A 14,109-nucleotide genomic window follows, 5' to 3' on the forward strand; every position below is an offset into this window, starting at 1 on the left:
TATAGTAGTACATATGTAGCTACTTGTGCTACGAGGATAATCCGGCACTGCACCTTTGCTGTTCTCTTTACGTTGTCAGGAGGTGGCCACAGAAACAGCGAGGGTGTTACAGAGAAGAGGCAACGCTTTAGCACCGTAGTGTTTACTTGCAATCGAAGCTGCACATTGAACATGCACTGAATTACATCCACAGTGTGTGGATAATACTTAAGTTAAAATATTGATCATCTTTGCTGGTGGTGGAAATTCCACATTTCTATGGCAGGTACGAATACACCTGCATGATGATCACTGTTGACTTCCCACAAAGTGCTCCTCACTTTAATGGCCTCGCCTCGACCAGAGTTTGAAATCGTGATATTGAGACAATTAGTCTCATCACTGGTTGATATAGTTCTATTATTTATTTAGGGGTGGGATGGTGGCGCGCTACACTAAGCACCAGGCCACATGAGTTTGATTCCTGGCCACGACTAACATCAGTGGTAATTGGCATCTGAAATAGTTCTAGGTTCATATTATTTTATTGTCTCCCTTCAACGTGACTTTACCGAAAGAGCTAAGAATATGAATTACTGCAGTCACGAAAGCTTTAAATCCAAATTTTGTTCTAGGTTACCCTGATTTAACACCCCCCCCCCCCCCCATTCACCAACATGGTGAAGTATGGTCAAAACCCCACATGACATCTGCACGTTCTGTTTACGTGACAACCCTTACTAATCGTCCGTGTCGGGTGGTGGCGGGCTTAACGACACAACCCCCGGGGGGGGGGGGGGGAAGGCTTTAGACTGCCGGCTGCCGCAGTGCGGGCCCCGGCCACCAGGGGGTGCCGTGACCCCGGTAGTCGGCGATCCGGGACTCCGCGTCGGCTGTCTCTCTCTCCCCGAGTCGCCTCCCATCCCCTCGGCCCCCCCTCTCTGTCGCCCCCGCCGCCCCCTGCGTCTCGGGGTCTTTGGTGGGCGCGTGGAGACGCCGAGACGCAGCCAAGGGGACTGCTGCTCCTCGCGCCGCAGGAGAGGAGAGAGAGGACGCACGGGGCACGCACGGGGCAGGCGCGGGGCAGGCGCGGGGCAGCCGCTGGGCAGCCATGTCCCGGAGGGAGCCGCTGCTGCAGAAGCTGAAGAGTGAGCGCGGAAACAGGCGCGGGCCGGGCAGGGGGGCGGTGTACGCGGGGTGAGGGTTGAAGGTGAGGGACGTAGCCGGGTGAGAGATGGAGCCGGGTGAGAGATGGAGCCGGGTGAGAGATGGAGCCGGGTGAGAGATGGAGCCGGGTGAGAGATGGAGCCGGGTGAGAGGTGGAGCCGGGTGAGGGGTGGAGCCGGGTGAGAGATGGAGCCGGGTGAGAGATGGAGCCGGGTGAGGCATGGAGCCGGGTGAGAGATGGAGCCGGGTGAGAGATGGAGCCGGGTGAGAGATGGAGCCGGGTGAGAGATGGAGCCGGGTGAGAGATGGAGCCGAGTGAGGGATGGAGCCGAGTGAGAGATAGAGCCGGGTGAGAGATGGAGCCGGGTGAGAGATGGAGCCGAGTGAGGGATGGAGCCGGGTGAGAGATGGAGCCGGGTGAGAGATGGAGCCGGGTGAGGCATGGAGCCGGGTGAGAGATGGAGCCGGGTGAGAGATGGAACCGGGTGAGAGATGGAGCGGGGTGAGAGATGGAGCCGAGTGAGGGATGGAGCCGAGTGAGAGATGGAGCCGGGTGAGAGATGGAGCCGGGTGAGAGATGGAGCCGAGTGAGGGATGGAGCCGGGTGAGAGATGGAGCCGGGTGAGAGATGGAGCCGGGTGAGAGATGGAGCCGGGTGAGAGATGGAGCCGAGTGAGGGATGGAGCCGGGTGAGAGATGGAGCCGGGTGAGAGATGGAGCCGGGTGAGAGATGGAGCCGGGTGAGAGGTGGAGCCGGGTGAGAGGTGGAGCCGGGTGAGAGGTGGAGCCGAGTGAGGGGTGGAGCCGAGTGAGAGATGGAGCCGGGTGAGAGATGGAGCCAAGTGAGGGATGGAGCCGAGTGAGGGATGTGGTGTGGCTTGGATGTATGAATGATGTATTGAGACTGGTGCGGCAGGAGCTATGTGAGTGTACAGAGGGAGCTATGTGAGTGTACAGAGGGAGCTATGCGAGTGTACAGAGGGAGCTATGCGAGTGTACAGAGGGAGCTATGCGAGTGTACAGAGGGAGCTATGCGAGTGTACAGAGGGAGCTATGCGAGTGTACAGAGGGAGCTATGTGAGTGTACAGAGGGAGCTATGTGAGTGTACAGAGGGAGCTATGTGAGTGTACAGAGGGAGCTATGTGAGTGTACAGAGGGAGCTATGTGAGTGTACAGAGGGAGCTATGTGAGTGTACAGAGGGAGCTATGTGAGTGTACACGGATGCAGCTGGTGGCTGGAGTGAGCCAGCCGAGTTGAATTACAACCTCTGATGTCGAGTCCGTGTGAGATTGAACACCTGGGCGAGCTGAGCAACACCTGCCCAGTACCAACTCTTGCCTCATCCCTGCTGCACACCCATAGGGGCACCACGGTGGCTATGAGATGTTAACTACCTCGCCTGGTATACAGGAGGTCGTGGGTTCCATCACGACCCTGTCGCCTGCTGTATATTTGGAGTTTGCGTGTCTCTCTCTCATCATCACGGTGGCTAGGAGATGTTAACTGCCTCGCCTGGTATACAGGAGGTCGTGGGTTCGATCCCGACCCTGACACCTGCTGCTGTATATTAGGAGGTTTTGGGCCGTCCATAAATGACGTCACGCACCTAGAGAGAGGGGGGGGGTCAGACATTTGTGACGATGTGTGACGAGGGGGGGGGGGGGGGTGAGAAATGTGACGTCACATGAAAGTGCACAACTTTAAATAAATATAGACAACACGTTCTACTTAATTAAATAGACTTTTTAATAAATGTTTTCTCCTGCAACATCAGAGTGCAGCGGCACATTAAGCACGCACTACAATGACAATAGTCTAAAGCGATTTGAAGCATGTTTTATATATATATTTTGGGGGGGGGGCAGAGTTTTGTGACGTCATATTTGAGGGGGGGTCTGACTTTTTTTGACGCCGTGTGACGAGTGGGGGGGGGGGTCAAAAATCGTCCAAAATCACGTGACGTCATTTATGGACGGCCCCTTTGTGTGTCCCTCTCTCTGCCCGTGATCGCGTGGATTTTTCTCCGAGTCCTCTGGTGTTTCCCTCCACATATCGAATCGTGCATCTTCGAGTATTTGGCAGCCTTCAATTTCCACGCGACAAGCCACTTCGTTGAGCGACGATTTGTGGCGAGCATCGCTTCTGAGAACGAGCTCCGAAGCTAGCTCAGTTGGTCGTTACCTAGTCAAATAAATTTCGATTTAAAGCTTTCGTGACTGCAAGGATTCATCTTCTTTCATTCTACGTGACCTTACCGAAAGAACCAAAGGAAACTAGTAAAATACATTAAATAAATGTTTCTTTTTCTGCAGGAGAGGCGAGAGGTGATCGCTAATCGTTTTATTAGATTCGATTGCAGCTTTGCCCCCCACCCCCCCACTTCAGACACTGTGACTGGGAGCGCAGCTTCAGTGAACGGTCTGGCGAGCAATGCGACAACCCCGTCACGTGAGGGTGCACGATGCGTGACGTCACAACGTGTAATGTAAGCGTCCTCTGGTCTAGCACCAGTTGAGACGAGGCCCAAAAGAAAGCCGTCTCTGGTGTGGACCAATCAGTTTCAAGGACAATGCATATATTATCAGAGTGTGTGTTTTTGTTTGAATTTTGACCACACGTATTGTGGTTAATGCACACATGATTCCTCGTCAAAAGGTTGCAGTTTTGTTGCCAGAAAAATGGGGAAAACCCCTATTATTAGGCGTTCGATGCTTCACGTGGCCTTAACGTGCACACAGCCTGGCACAAGCGCTGTGGTGACGTCACTACCACTTAGTGGCGAATGGCGGTTGTTGTTGTTGTTGTGTGCGCGTGTGTGTTTAGGGAGCGTGCTGACCCTGCAGGAGCAGGGCACACCAGCAGTGAGCGATGCCACCCCAGGGCTCACCACCTTCTGTGAGAACATCGAACACATCCTGCGAAAGGGCCTTAAACGTGAGCGTGGAGCACCCCATGCGGTTCCGTGCTTGTAAAAGAGGATTGAGTCCATTCAAAATACAATTGTGCTCTCGAATGTGTGAGAAGGATGAGCGCTGAGAGGCGGATCAGTTGGTGGCTAATGCTGTGTGTCTGGGTAATAAGCCAGCATAGGTTAGAGTCTTATAGGTGTCAACCCATACGGTGTAACCCCGTATTCTTGTACAGGGAAATTTTGTTTTCAGGTCCATACGGCGTACGGCCGTTTCAATGCGGGCAAAAACGTTGTCTATTTGTTTGTGTTTCTCCCTTGTGATGGGACTTTGTAGGATGAACGTTATAAAGGGCACGGGGTGACCAATAAGGTCTGAATTGGTCCGTAATAAGGTAAGGGTTGACAGGTATGGAACCTAGTTTCAAATGCATAGCTGCCGGTAATTAAACCGAGTTCTCAAGTGTCGTGAGTTGATTTTCTCAGTTAATTTGGTAAAATACCTTCTCTGAAAAAGAGTGCATGACAGATACAACGTTGTGCCATCTAGTGTGCATGAATGGCCGACTGAAAGGACTCAAGAAGTGCCTTTCCATGATGCAGGCCGATGCACTCCTTACTCGAAGCATTCCATATTGAATATTTCCATCTTTTCCTACTTAAATAGTTTTTGAGCCATTTATAGATTCACTCCTGGATGCCGCAAACCTATTTCTGCGTGAGCGAACTAACACCTCGTCTCTCAACCACAGCACTGTTCCTTATCCACGATCGCGTCCGCTCCTTTCAGGCTATCATTCCACGACCAGTCTTGTCCGTTGACAGTCTTCCCCTTCGTATTAGTGACACTCATAACGTTCAGTAGCTGTCATTCGTGTCTTAAGAAAGATCCAATTTGTTTTTCATCTTACAGAGTCCGCGTTGAGTTTTACGAACAAGGACTACTGGAACTGGATTGAGGCCCTCTCTGAATTGAGCTACTGCACAAGGTACTATTTTACTATTCCTGTTCATGTGCATTGACAGTCGAGTAAACTAACTAAAACTAAATTATTTTTATTTTGCCAGGTAAGGCCCACTGAGCTGTATAGCTCTTTCTCAGCAGCGACCTGTCTATCACAAATTATAGCTCAACAAAAGTGGCTGATAATCATGTGGACACGCATAGCAGCCAAAATACTCTAAACCCACGTTTCTAAATGTGGAGGGGAAACCCGGAGGACCCGGAGAAAAATCCACGGTACCACGGGGAGAGAGACACGCAAACTTCAAATATACAGCAGGCGTCAGGGTCTGGATTGAACCCACGACCTCCTGCGTACCAGGCGAGGGAGTTAACATCTCGTCACCGTGGTGTCCTTGACAGCAGCTGTCGAGTGTGCAGGAAGTGCAACTGCACCGGGGGCCCATGGGAGCAGCAGAACCCCCAGGCACACAAGGCCATGAAGGGGCAGGGACATTTTTACGGTTGGGCCCCATTTGATTCCTTGCACCGGGGGGGGGGAGGGGGGAGGCAGTTGCCGAGCATTCGTGCTCAGGTTGCTCTGCGTTGTGGCGATCGTCCTGAGTCACGCGTACCGGTAGATGTCGCCTCGCATTCGCACGGCGGTCTCGATAAAGATCACTTTGAACCACGGCGGTTGACGATCGTTCTCCTTTGTGCAAGGAGCCCCCGCTGGACTGCGATCTATGCTGAGCATTTGAGAGTGGTGCGCCGAGCACGTTTGTTGAACTGGGCTTGCAGTTGTTGTTAGCTTTGCTTGGATCGTCCAGAGCTGTGAACAACAACGTTGGTAACGACGGTTAAATGAGAACAGAAAAAACGATATATTTAAGCCTCAGAGCTGGAATTTAGGCATGTTAAGTGCTAAACCAAATGGCATCTGATGTGTTGGTTTTTTAATGCAGGCATTGGTAACCGGGCTGAGACCATCACCTCGCTACAACTGAGAGCGCAATTTTAATCACTGGTGGCTGAATTATGGATTTGAATCCAGGATCTCAACGGTGCCCGCTCAACACTCCGACCTCTGACCCACCACCCAGCCGCTTTGCTAAGCCACTTTATTCGCAGCTTAGCGTGGTGTAAATATAACATCGTTGCCCAAAGTAACAGCTTCTCATTGCGATTAGCACGGTTGGCTACGTACGGCGCTAAAGAAGTTCAACGTACATACATGTACGTATGTTGATCTTCGTAAGGCAGCGAAACACGTACGCACGTTGTGACTTCTTTCGCACCGTACGCAGCCAACCGTGAAGGCGCTGCCATCAACGGCGCTCGCGTGTTGTCGGCCGCCACAGACCCGCGAAACACGCGGCGCGTTTGTTCCCCAAGGAACGTCCCCCTGCTCTCCTTCCTGGTGGACATGGTGAAATCCCGAGCGGACATTTTCACGGCCCAAGGCCGGGGCCGGCTGCTGGTGCGGGTGGCGCTCACCAAGAAGGCACTGAGCTCCGTCGTCCGTGAGCTCACACGCCAGCCCTGCATGCTCCAGGTGGCGTGACGCGGACGGATATTTCATTTTATTGTAAATATATACGGTGGAAGTCCTCGACTTACGAACGTTAATTACGTTCCTGAGGCCCCGTTCGTAAGGCGGAACACAGCAATCGACTGCGTGTTTAAATGCCCGCACAGACACTCGCCTGCAGCACGAGGCCGACTCATTTACACGTCGCGGAGGATCGATCAGGTGGACAAAATAGTGTCGTGGTTCAATTTGCGTTTCAAGTCAATGTAAAAAAAATGTTTTATTTCATGGAAGCTGATTCGTAAGTTGGGTGTTCGTAAGTCGAAGACTGTCTTAATATGACTTTTAAAAATATTTTTTCCCCACCATTATCACGTTTTGTGTTGTTCGTCGTCACGTCACCAGCAAAGTGGTCGGTACCGGCCTCTTGACAACGACAGTAACTGGCGAACGTTCGCACGTACAGTAAAATCTTGGATTGCGAGCATAATTCGTTCCGGAAACGTGTTTGAAATCCAAAGCACTCGTACATCAAAGCACTCGTATATCAGTTGTGACGCTCGGCAGACAAAGTGTATATACGTACTACTCGTATTGCAAGACCTCGCTCGTTTATCAAATTAATATTTATTTTAAAATGTTGCTCGTCCTGCAAAACACTCGCAGACCAAGTTACTCGCAATCCAAAGGTTTGACTGTATTTGAAATGCTGTGGCCTCATCAAATGTATGTCTTTTTTTCCCCCCGCTTTGATAATTACCGGCGTGGCATCAGCGTCATGTCGTGTGATGAAGTATATCCATTCGGAACTCTCACGAGGCAGTGAAGCCCCCAGTATTAGAGAACGGCTCGCGGAAGCGGGTGACGCAGAGCTTCCTCTGAGATTCCTTCGAAGCCTCTGGCTCACACTAGGGGGCAGCTCTTCTCCACACACACTCTGCCTCTTGACAGGAACAAAGACAAATAATCCCCCGGATAGCCTATAAAAGACTGTTGGGGCAAGTGCTGTTAGCGAGCAGCTATGAAGTATGGCAGTGGGTGGCCAGCACCACGCACAGCCGCCTTTGTCTCCCTAGCCCCGATGTTTACACATCGCACCAGGTACTCATTTGACGCTGAATCAACATAGGGGGGAGGCCTAGGACCGGTTCAGATAATCGTCACCGGTGTTGGCCGTGAGTAACGTTCATAGCATGACGGTCAAACTGATAACTCGTCATCCTCAGAACTGGAATTTTAGTCAAATTAAATGCACATCCAAACTTTCACGTGAAAGTTTTTTTCGTGCAGTCATTGATGACCATCAACCTAGACCATCACAGGCGGCTGCCTGGATTCAACCTCAGGATTTAAGAGGTGCCGACTCAGCCTTCTAACCTCTGAGCCATTGGGTGAAGGCCTCTCCGTGCCGTATCGGTCGTGGCGGTTGTTACTCCCACGCTGGTCAGCGCCGGTTCTCGTATCACTCGCCGACTGATGTTAGCCATGGCTGGGAATCGAATCCGGGTCGCCGGTTTCACCGTGCAGGGTGCTCGTGACTGGGCTGCACTCCGCCCTTGTTTAACACAGGTGTAGCTTTATGTACATGTGTAGCTTTATGTACATTTGTAGTGAGTTCTTATGGAGACGGAGACACTTGTCGTAGAGGCAACACGGTTTATTGTTAACTAACAGATAACTCCCTTAACATCCCCTATCTAGGGAGGTACAGCCTCCGGGCGAACGTGACTCACACACTGCCAACTCAACTCTTAGCCCCTCCGGTTAGCAGTGCACTAGGGGATGCTATGTGACCCGACCCAGCCAAGGTACGGGTCTCGACCACTGATCCCAGCTCGACCTGGCCCTTACATGGGCAGCGGGCTCGAGGTCCCAGGGTCCTAGTCTAGCTGCTCTTCAGTCTTTGTAGCACTGCCCCGAGCTGCCCTTGGAGTGCTCCTTTTATACACCTCCAGGAGACCCTCCGCCCCTGGTACCGCCCCCTTTCTGAAACCTTCCAGAAGATCCTGGAAGGGCCCCCTCTCAGCCCCTCTCTATCCCCTTGTTCTGGCTAGCACACCCTACCGACCTCTGGCTGCAACTGCAGGTCAGTGGATACCGGCGGTGTGTGCATCCGTTATTCCGACGCTACACATGTGTTAACTACAAATGTTGGATGTAACGGTCATGCTGTGCTCATGGTGATTTTCGTGTTGCCGTTCTGTAGCAATGGTACGAGCCCGACTCTTCCATCATTGGCAACGAAGACATGTTGGGTAACAGACCACCTCTCCTCGTTTTTTTACGACTCGCGCTGAAGAACACGAATCGGTCACATAAAGCCTATGCATAGCCCACACCACGTGGCAATCAGTCAATCAGTCAGTCTCAGAACGCGTCCGAGGCGTAGCAGTCCAGGCGATACATCGCCAGGCAACCCCCAAGCACAGGCCGAGATGACGATGCCCGAGATCGGCTTCGATCGCCGGCATCCAGGTCAGCCTCGGTCTGCCCCTGGGCCACCTCTGATTCCGTGGAAGGCCGTCGGTGATCACGCACAGAGCTCTGGTTTTAATCCGCCAGCATATCTCACTTTCGCCAGCAGGGCAAATTATTAAATCGCGCGTGCCACTGCCATCGCGCCTTCACCACCGGTTCCACCACAACAACTCGCATCACTACTCTCAACCTTGCACTGAAGCTCGCTGGAGAACCCTACATAGCAGTAGCGTCACTCGACTTCTGCTTCGGACACCCAAGTCTCGAATTGTTACGGCCTCACGTCACTATGCACTACACTATACACTACTATACACTACCCTACTATACACTACATTATACACTACTATACACTACACTATACACTACACTTTACTGTTACAGCCTCATGTCACTATGCACTACACTATACACTACTATACACTACCCTACTATACACTACATTATTCACTACTATACACTACATTATACACTACTATACATTACACTATACACTACACTTTACTGTTACAGCCTCACGTCACTTTGTACTACACTATACACTACTATACACTACCCTACTATACACTACATTATACACTACACTATACACTACATTATACACTACTATACACTACATTATACACTACTATACACTACACTATACACTACACTTTACTGTTACAGCCTCACGGGGGTTCTCTGCTTTCGCCCCCTCGCTGTGGAACTCTCTAATCCCTTTGCACATCCGCACCATCAAATGCACTCTGACTTTCAAGAAACGTCCAGAGGCCCCGTCTGTCTGGCTGAGTCAGGGCTTTCGAGCAGCCCGAAGTTGCCTCCACACCTCTGAGTTGTCGACTTGTCAGCAAAATCCCACGCGTTATAAATGTCATCATTATCATTATTATTGTTATCAGGACCTGGCAATGTGTCTGAAGAGCACAAACGCTCCCTGGCTCTGACTATTTCAGACACCGGCTGACGTGCTGTGTTCGGTAATGGACTTTGGCATTTGTGATAAGCTCATCATGTGACAACTTGAGTGTATTACTTTGCTCGAACAAAGCACATTGCTACAACTGTTCATTTTGAGGCGGAGCGATGCGTCAATCCATCGATGAACGTGGATTTCTTCAGCTCACGATACACCACGCATCTCATCACAGGTGTACGAATGTTTCCTGTTCGTTTATACGTTGCATGTGATGGGTTTCCATGGCCCCCTGCAGCCAGATTGACTGTACCGTCCCTTCCATGTAGGGGTTCGACTTCCTTACTGCAGGGCACAACGTCTCCCCTTCATCCTCCTTCGCTTGCGCTGCTCAAATGTAGAATGATCGCCTGTCAACTCCTCTCCCAAGTTTCTACAGCTGCGATAAATTCAAGAAACACGTTCTCATCTGCTGTACAATCTCTCTGTTACGGGCTGCTTCGCGTCATAGACCCTCAAACCCATGCTCCTCAACTATGATAAGAATTTAGAGCCTCTAGTGTCTGCAGGGTTCATGTGAACCCCAATTCACACAACTTGTGAGTTGAAAATGCTCAATTGTGTTACACCATGAGAATCAGCTTTAATCGCTAAATCAATGCATCACGACGCTTTTCACACACTTTTATTAAACTTGCCCTGCTGTCTGCTTATATTCTTTCAAATCTTAATATATTCGGATATACGAAGCCTAACGAGCTGAAATTTTGCACACAGACTCGTCTATCACATTGACAATTCAAGATTTAATTTAAAGAACCGGTCCAGGTCCAGCCAATTCTAGGCTTCGTGTTTTTTGTAACAAAAATGTATTGCACTATTTCAAATATATTAAAATTATTTAGACAATGAACTATTGTTATTTTCCAGATTGAGATCCAAAAATGAATATGTACATATACAAATTATTTTTACAAGATTAACATAAAAATTTGTCAAAAACAAGTTTTGTCATGTACACACTTTTATTTCCACTCAAAAGTAGACAATACATTATTTTGACCCCAGAATTAATAATAAAAGTAGGCAGTTTCCTATCGATATGTTTAATTGACTTTATGCACTACGCTTTTGCAATGTAAGGTGGTACTGAATTATTATCTGATTACGGACCATCTATGTATGTTACATATGAATCTACGCCTTGTAGTAATATAATGAGAGTGAAAATGCTATGTTTAAGTCCTCAAGACTCTTTTTTCAGGAGGACCCTGCATTGGGATACTTGGACAATTCCACGTCGTGAGAGTAAACCAAAGCGCTCGAAAAAATCCGACGAGAGAATGGAACTCCGAGCTCCAATAGGTCGGCAGATCCAAGAATCCAATGGTCTGCCATCTCTTGCCCACCGTGCAGCCTAGGCCTACAGAACCCTGGTATTGCCAGGCTTGACCCGGCTTAGTCTCCCAATTTTCAACGAGATTGGGCCCGTTTGGTGGCGAGTTGGCCCCGTGGCTTTTGCGATCGCTGTGCACTCCGTGGTGTGTGTTTTTTTTTGTGCTCTGCAGAGCCATTCCTGTCCCTGGTGAATGCTGCTGCTCAACTTTCTTTCAACCTGGAGCTGGAGGTAAGGTGGCGGCCCGCAAGTGTGAGCATCAGCCTCTGGTGTGCCTGTTGGCCTGGCGTCGCGTTTTTGAACTTACAGCGTAGATGTGTAGCGATGTACCCGCCCCGGTAATATTTGACCTGTTGAGGTTTAGGGTGGGGATTCTATTCAATGATTTCATTCTGGATGAGTACCGCTCGTGTTATCTTTACAGTGTTCACCATGGCGATGCCCCAACCCGTGTCACGTGTTTGACCAGATTAACATTAATCGGGTGATGTTCAGGCTTGTGTAAACATAACCGCTGTTTGTCCGTCACAAACATGAGCGGCTCTCCGTCTTGTGATTTCTCTTAATCGGGATACCGTCCTCCCATAACAATAATAATTTACATCTGGAAGGAGCATTTCATCCGTAGATCCCAATGTGCCATATATGGAAAGCAGGATACAAACAGAACCATCGTTAAATGGTCAGAACACAGCGGTTAAGGCCAGTTTAAAGAGGTGAGTTTTGAAGACAGACTTAGATGTCGCTAAACAAAAGATCTCCCAGATCTTGTAAAATATTACAATTTACGCATTCTTTCATAAAAACGTATTTGTGTGAAAAGCTCTTAAGAAAGACTTGGGAGTGAGCGGTTTCTTGGTGCTGCAGTTAAGAGTCTGCGCCACAAGATGGTGCCACAACCCCCCAAGAGCGACTCATTGGTTTTGTGAGGCTATAATGAGCCGCTGACTCACTGCATAAAAATTAACTTCAGTATATTCCCTCCCCCCCCCCCCCCCTTAATATCAAACTATTCACCGTTTACAGTCAATCCACTTCTGCACAAAGGCCATCATATCGATGGTTCCAATTGTTCTTCAGTTCGCATATTGCGCGTCGAATGAATTCAAGCGATGCCTGCAACCACTAGTGGCTGCTAAGGTCAGAATGAAAAAAAAAGGTGCATGTAATACATTTCCTGAATGGAATCCGAGGTTGTGGGTGGTGGATTCGCTGCTCACTTGGCGCTCGCTAAGCAGGGAGGCGCGCACGTGCACCAGCCAAACGCTCGCGTCAATTCGCGTGCCCAACTCCTTCAATCCGACGCTCGTAAATCCCATTGAAGTGGTCGGTAATTTATTTCCACAATTCGTTCATTAAACGACGGTGAAGGTTCTTCGCCGAAGGGCGCCAGTTAATCCTTAGCTGGCCACGATGCGACTTGCTGTGAGGACTTCTGCCGCCCCGTACACGGCTGAATACCTGCGGCGAAGTGCGCAAATTCCGGGGAGAAGACGCGGGGACTTGCCTTTTCCACCTTGTTCACCATCGTCTTCTGCTGCAGGCGCTGTGTGACCCCCCCCCTGCTCTGTCTCCCCAGTTTTAATGCGCACACACACACAGTGTTGGCAAGTCTCTGCTTGCCGCAGAGATACATAATGGGTGTAAAAGACACGACCGCTTGGTTTTAAAAACTTCAAGATCTGAGAATGTGCCGTGTTATAAAACCTTGCCTTTGAGTTCACTGCCTTAACCATTATTTTTTAGTTTCTCCCACGAGAGCTAGTTATTCGCTTGGGAATCGTGTATGTCTGTAGCCCTGTCTTCACCAACACATTATCTACAAATATAAGACTTGAATCAAACAGAAACTCCCGAACTCTGGTTGTTAGTTGCGGAAATTCAAATAGCTAGCAGGTGTAGTTTTACTACATTTTATTTTAAAACTCCCAATGTTGCGCAATAGCAAACACTGTTATGTGACAGCACCACCACTGTTAGCCAAGACCAGAAAACAAACTCCGTTGTTACAATTCTTAGCGCAGTGCTCCAACCGGCGTGCAGCCACTCCCCCATATCTACTCTGAAGTCCTTTGAAATTTTTACATGTGCATATATGTTCACTATCGGTTCAAGTCCTGTTCTTAAATCTTAAAAAAAAACATTTCCTAATTGTTTTAGTTTTTAATCTTCAGCCTTACCTGGTAGTGTGATGGGCTATGAAACACGTTCTTTATGGCAATCTCGAGGGCTCAGTGGATTCGGTGTTTCCATCGCGTAACCGATCCAAACAGGGGAGCGAGAATCTGTGCGCTCCATCTCTGCGATGAATCCTGGTCGAAAACGCAGACGCACACGCTAATGGCGTTTGGGATTTGCACTCAATATCTCAGTGGTGTGGTCGTTTGTGTTTTGTTTAACACGTAGGCTTTCGCGACCAATACCATCCATAATAGAGGGGTTTTTTGGTTAGTTCACGTATATATAAATGTGTCGTTAAAACCCGCTACCACCCGACACAGCCAACTAATAAGGGTTGTCACGTAAACAGAACGTGGCCAATTCGTCACTAATACAGCACTAGTGTATAGTAGTGTAGTGTATAGTGTAGTATACTAGTACAGCACAACCGGTGTGTTGGAGAGCCAAGCCACAACATTTACAATCTGAGTACGACGTTTCGCCAGTAATTACAACCAGCTTCATCAGGCGACAGCCAGATTTGTGGAGAAGTCTGTTTCGTTCCTTATATAGAGGCGTAGATGTGGTTTCAGTTTCATTTATTTGGTATAGCCCTGTGAGCCATTCGGTTC

General features: G+C 49.4%; 1 protein-coding gene across 3 annotated transcripts in view; it reads left to right on the top strand.

Moving 5' to 3' along the window:
* Positions 1–831: 831 nt before the first annotated feature.
* Positions 832–14,109, top strand: part of LOC116949618 (uncharacterized) — a 30,702-nt gene continuing 17,424 nt past the window's right edge. Inside the window, exons 1-6 of one of the 3 annotated variants that reach the window (XM_032967108.2) lie at positions 832–1,127; positions 3,972–4,082; positions 4,970–5,045; positions 6,395–6,554; positions 8,737–8,785; positions 11,490–11,548. In XM_032967108.2, the coding sequence (XP_032822999.1) occupies positions 1,091–1,127; positions 3,972–4,082; positions 4,970–5,045; positions 6,395–6,554; positions 8,737–8,785; positions 11,490–11,548 (492 nt within the window). In that variant the 5' untranslated portion in view covers positions 832–1,090. The other 2 variants (XM_032967109.2, XM_032967110.2) reach the window with 2 other exon arrangements.

Source organism: Petromyzon marinus, chromosome 37, assembly GCF_048934315.1.
Source record: "Petromyzon marinus isolate PM22_M1 ecotype Great Lakes invasive population chromosome 37, UKy_Petmar_22M1.pri1.0, whole genome shotgun sequence".
NCBI classification, from domain to species: Eukaryota; Metazoa; Chordata; class Hyperoartia; order Petromyzontiformes; family Petromyzontidae; genus Petromyzon; species Petromyzon marinus.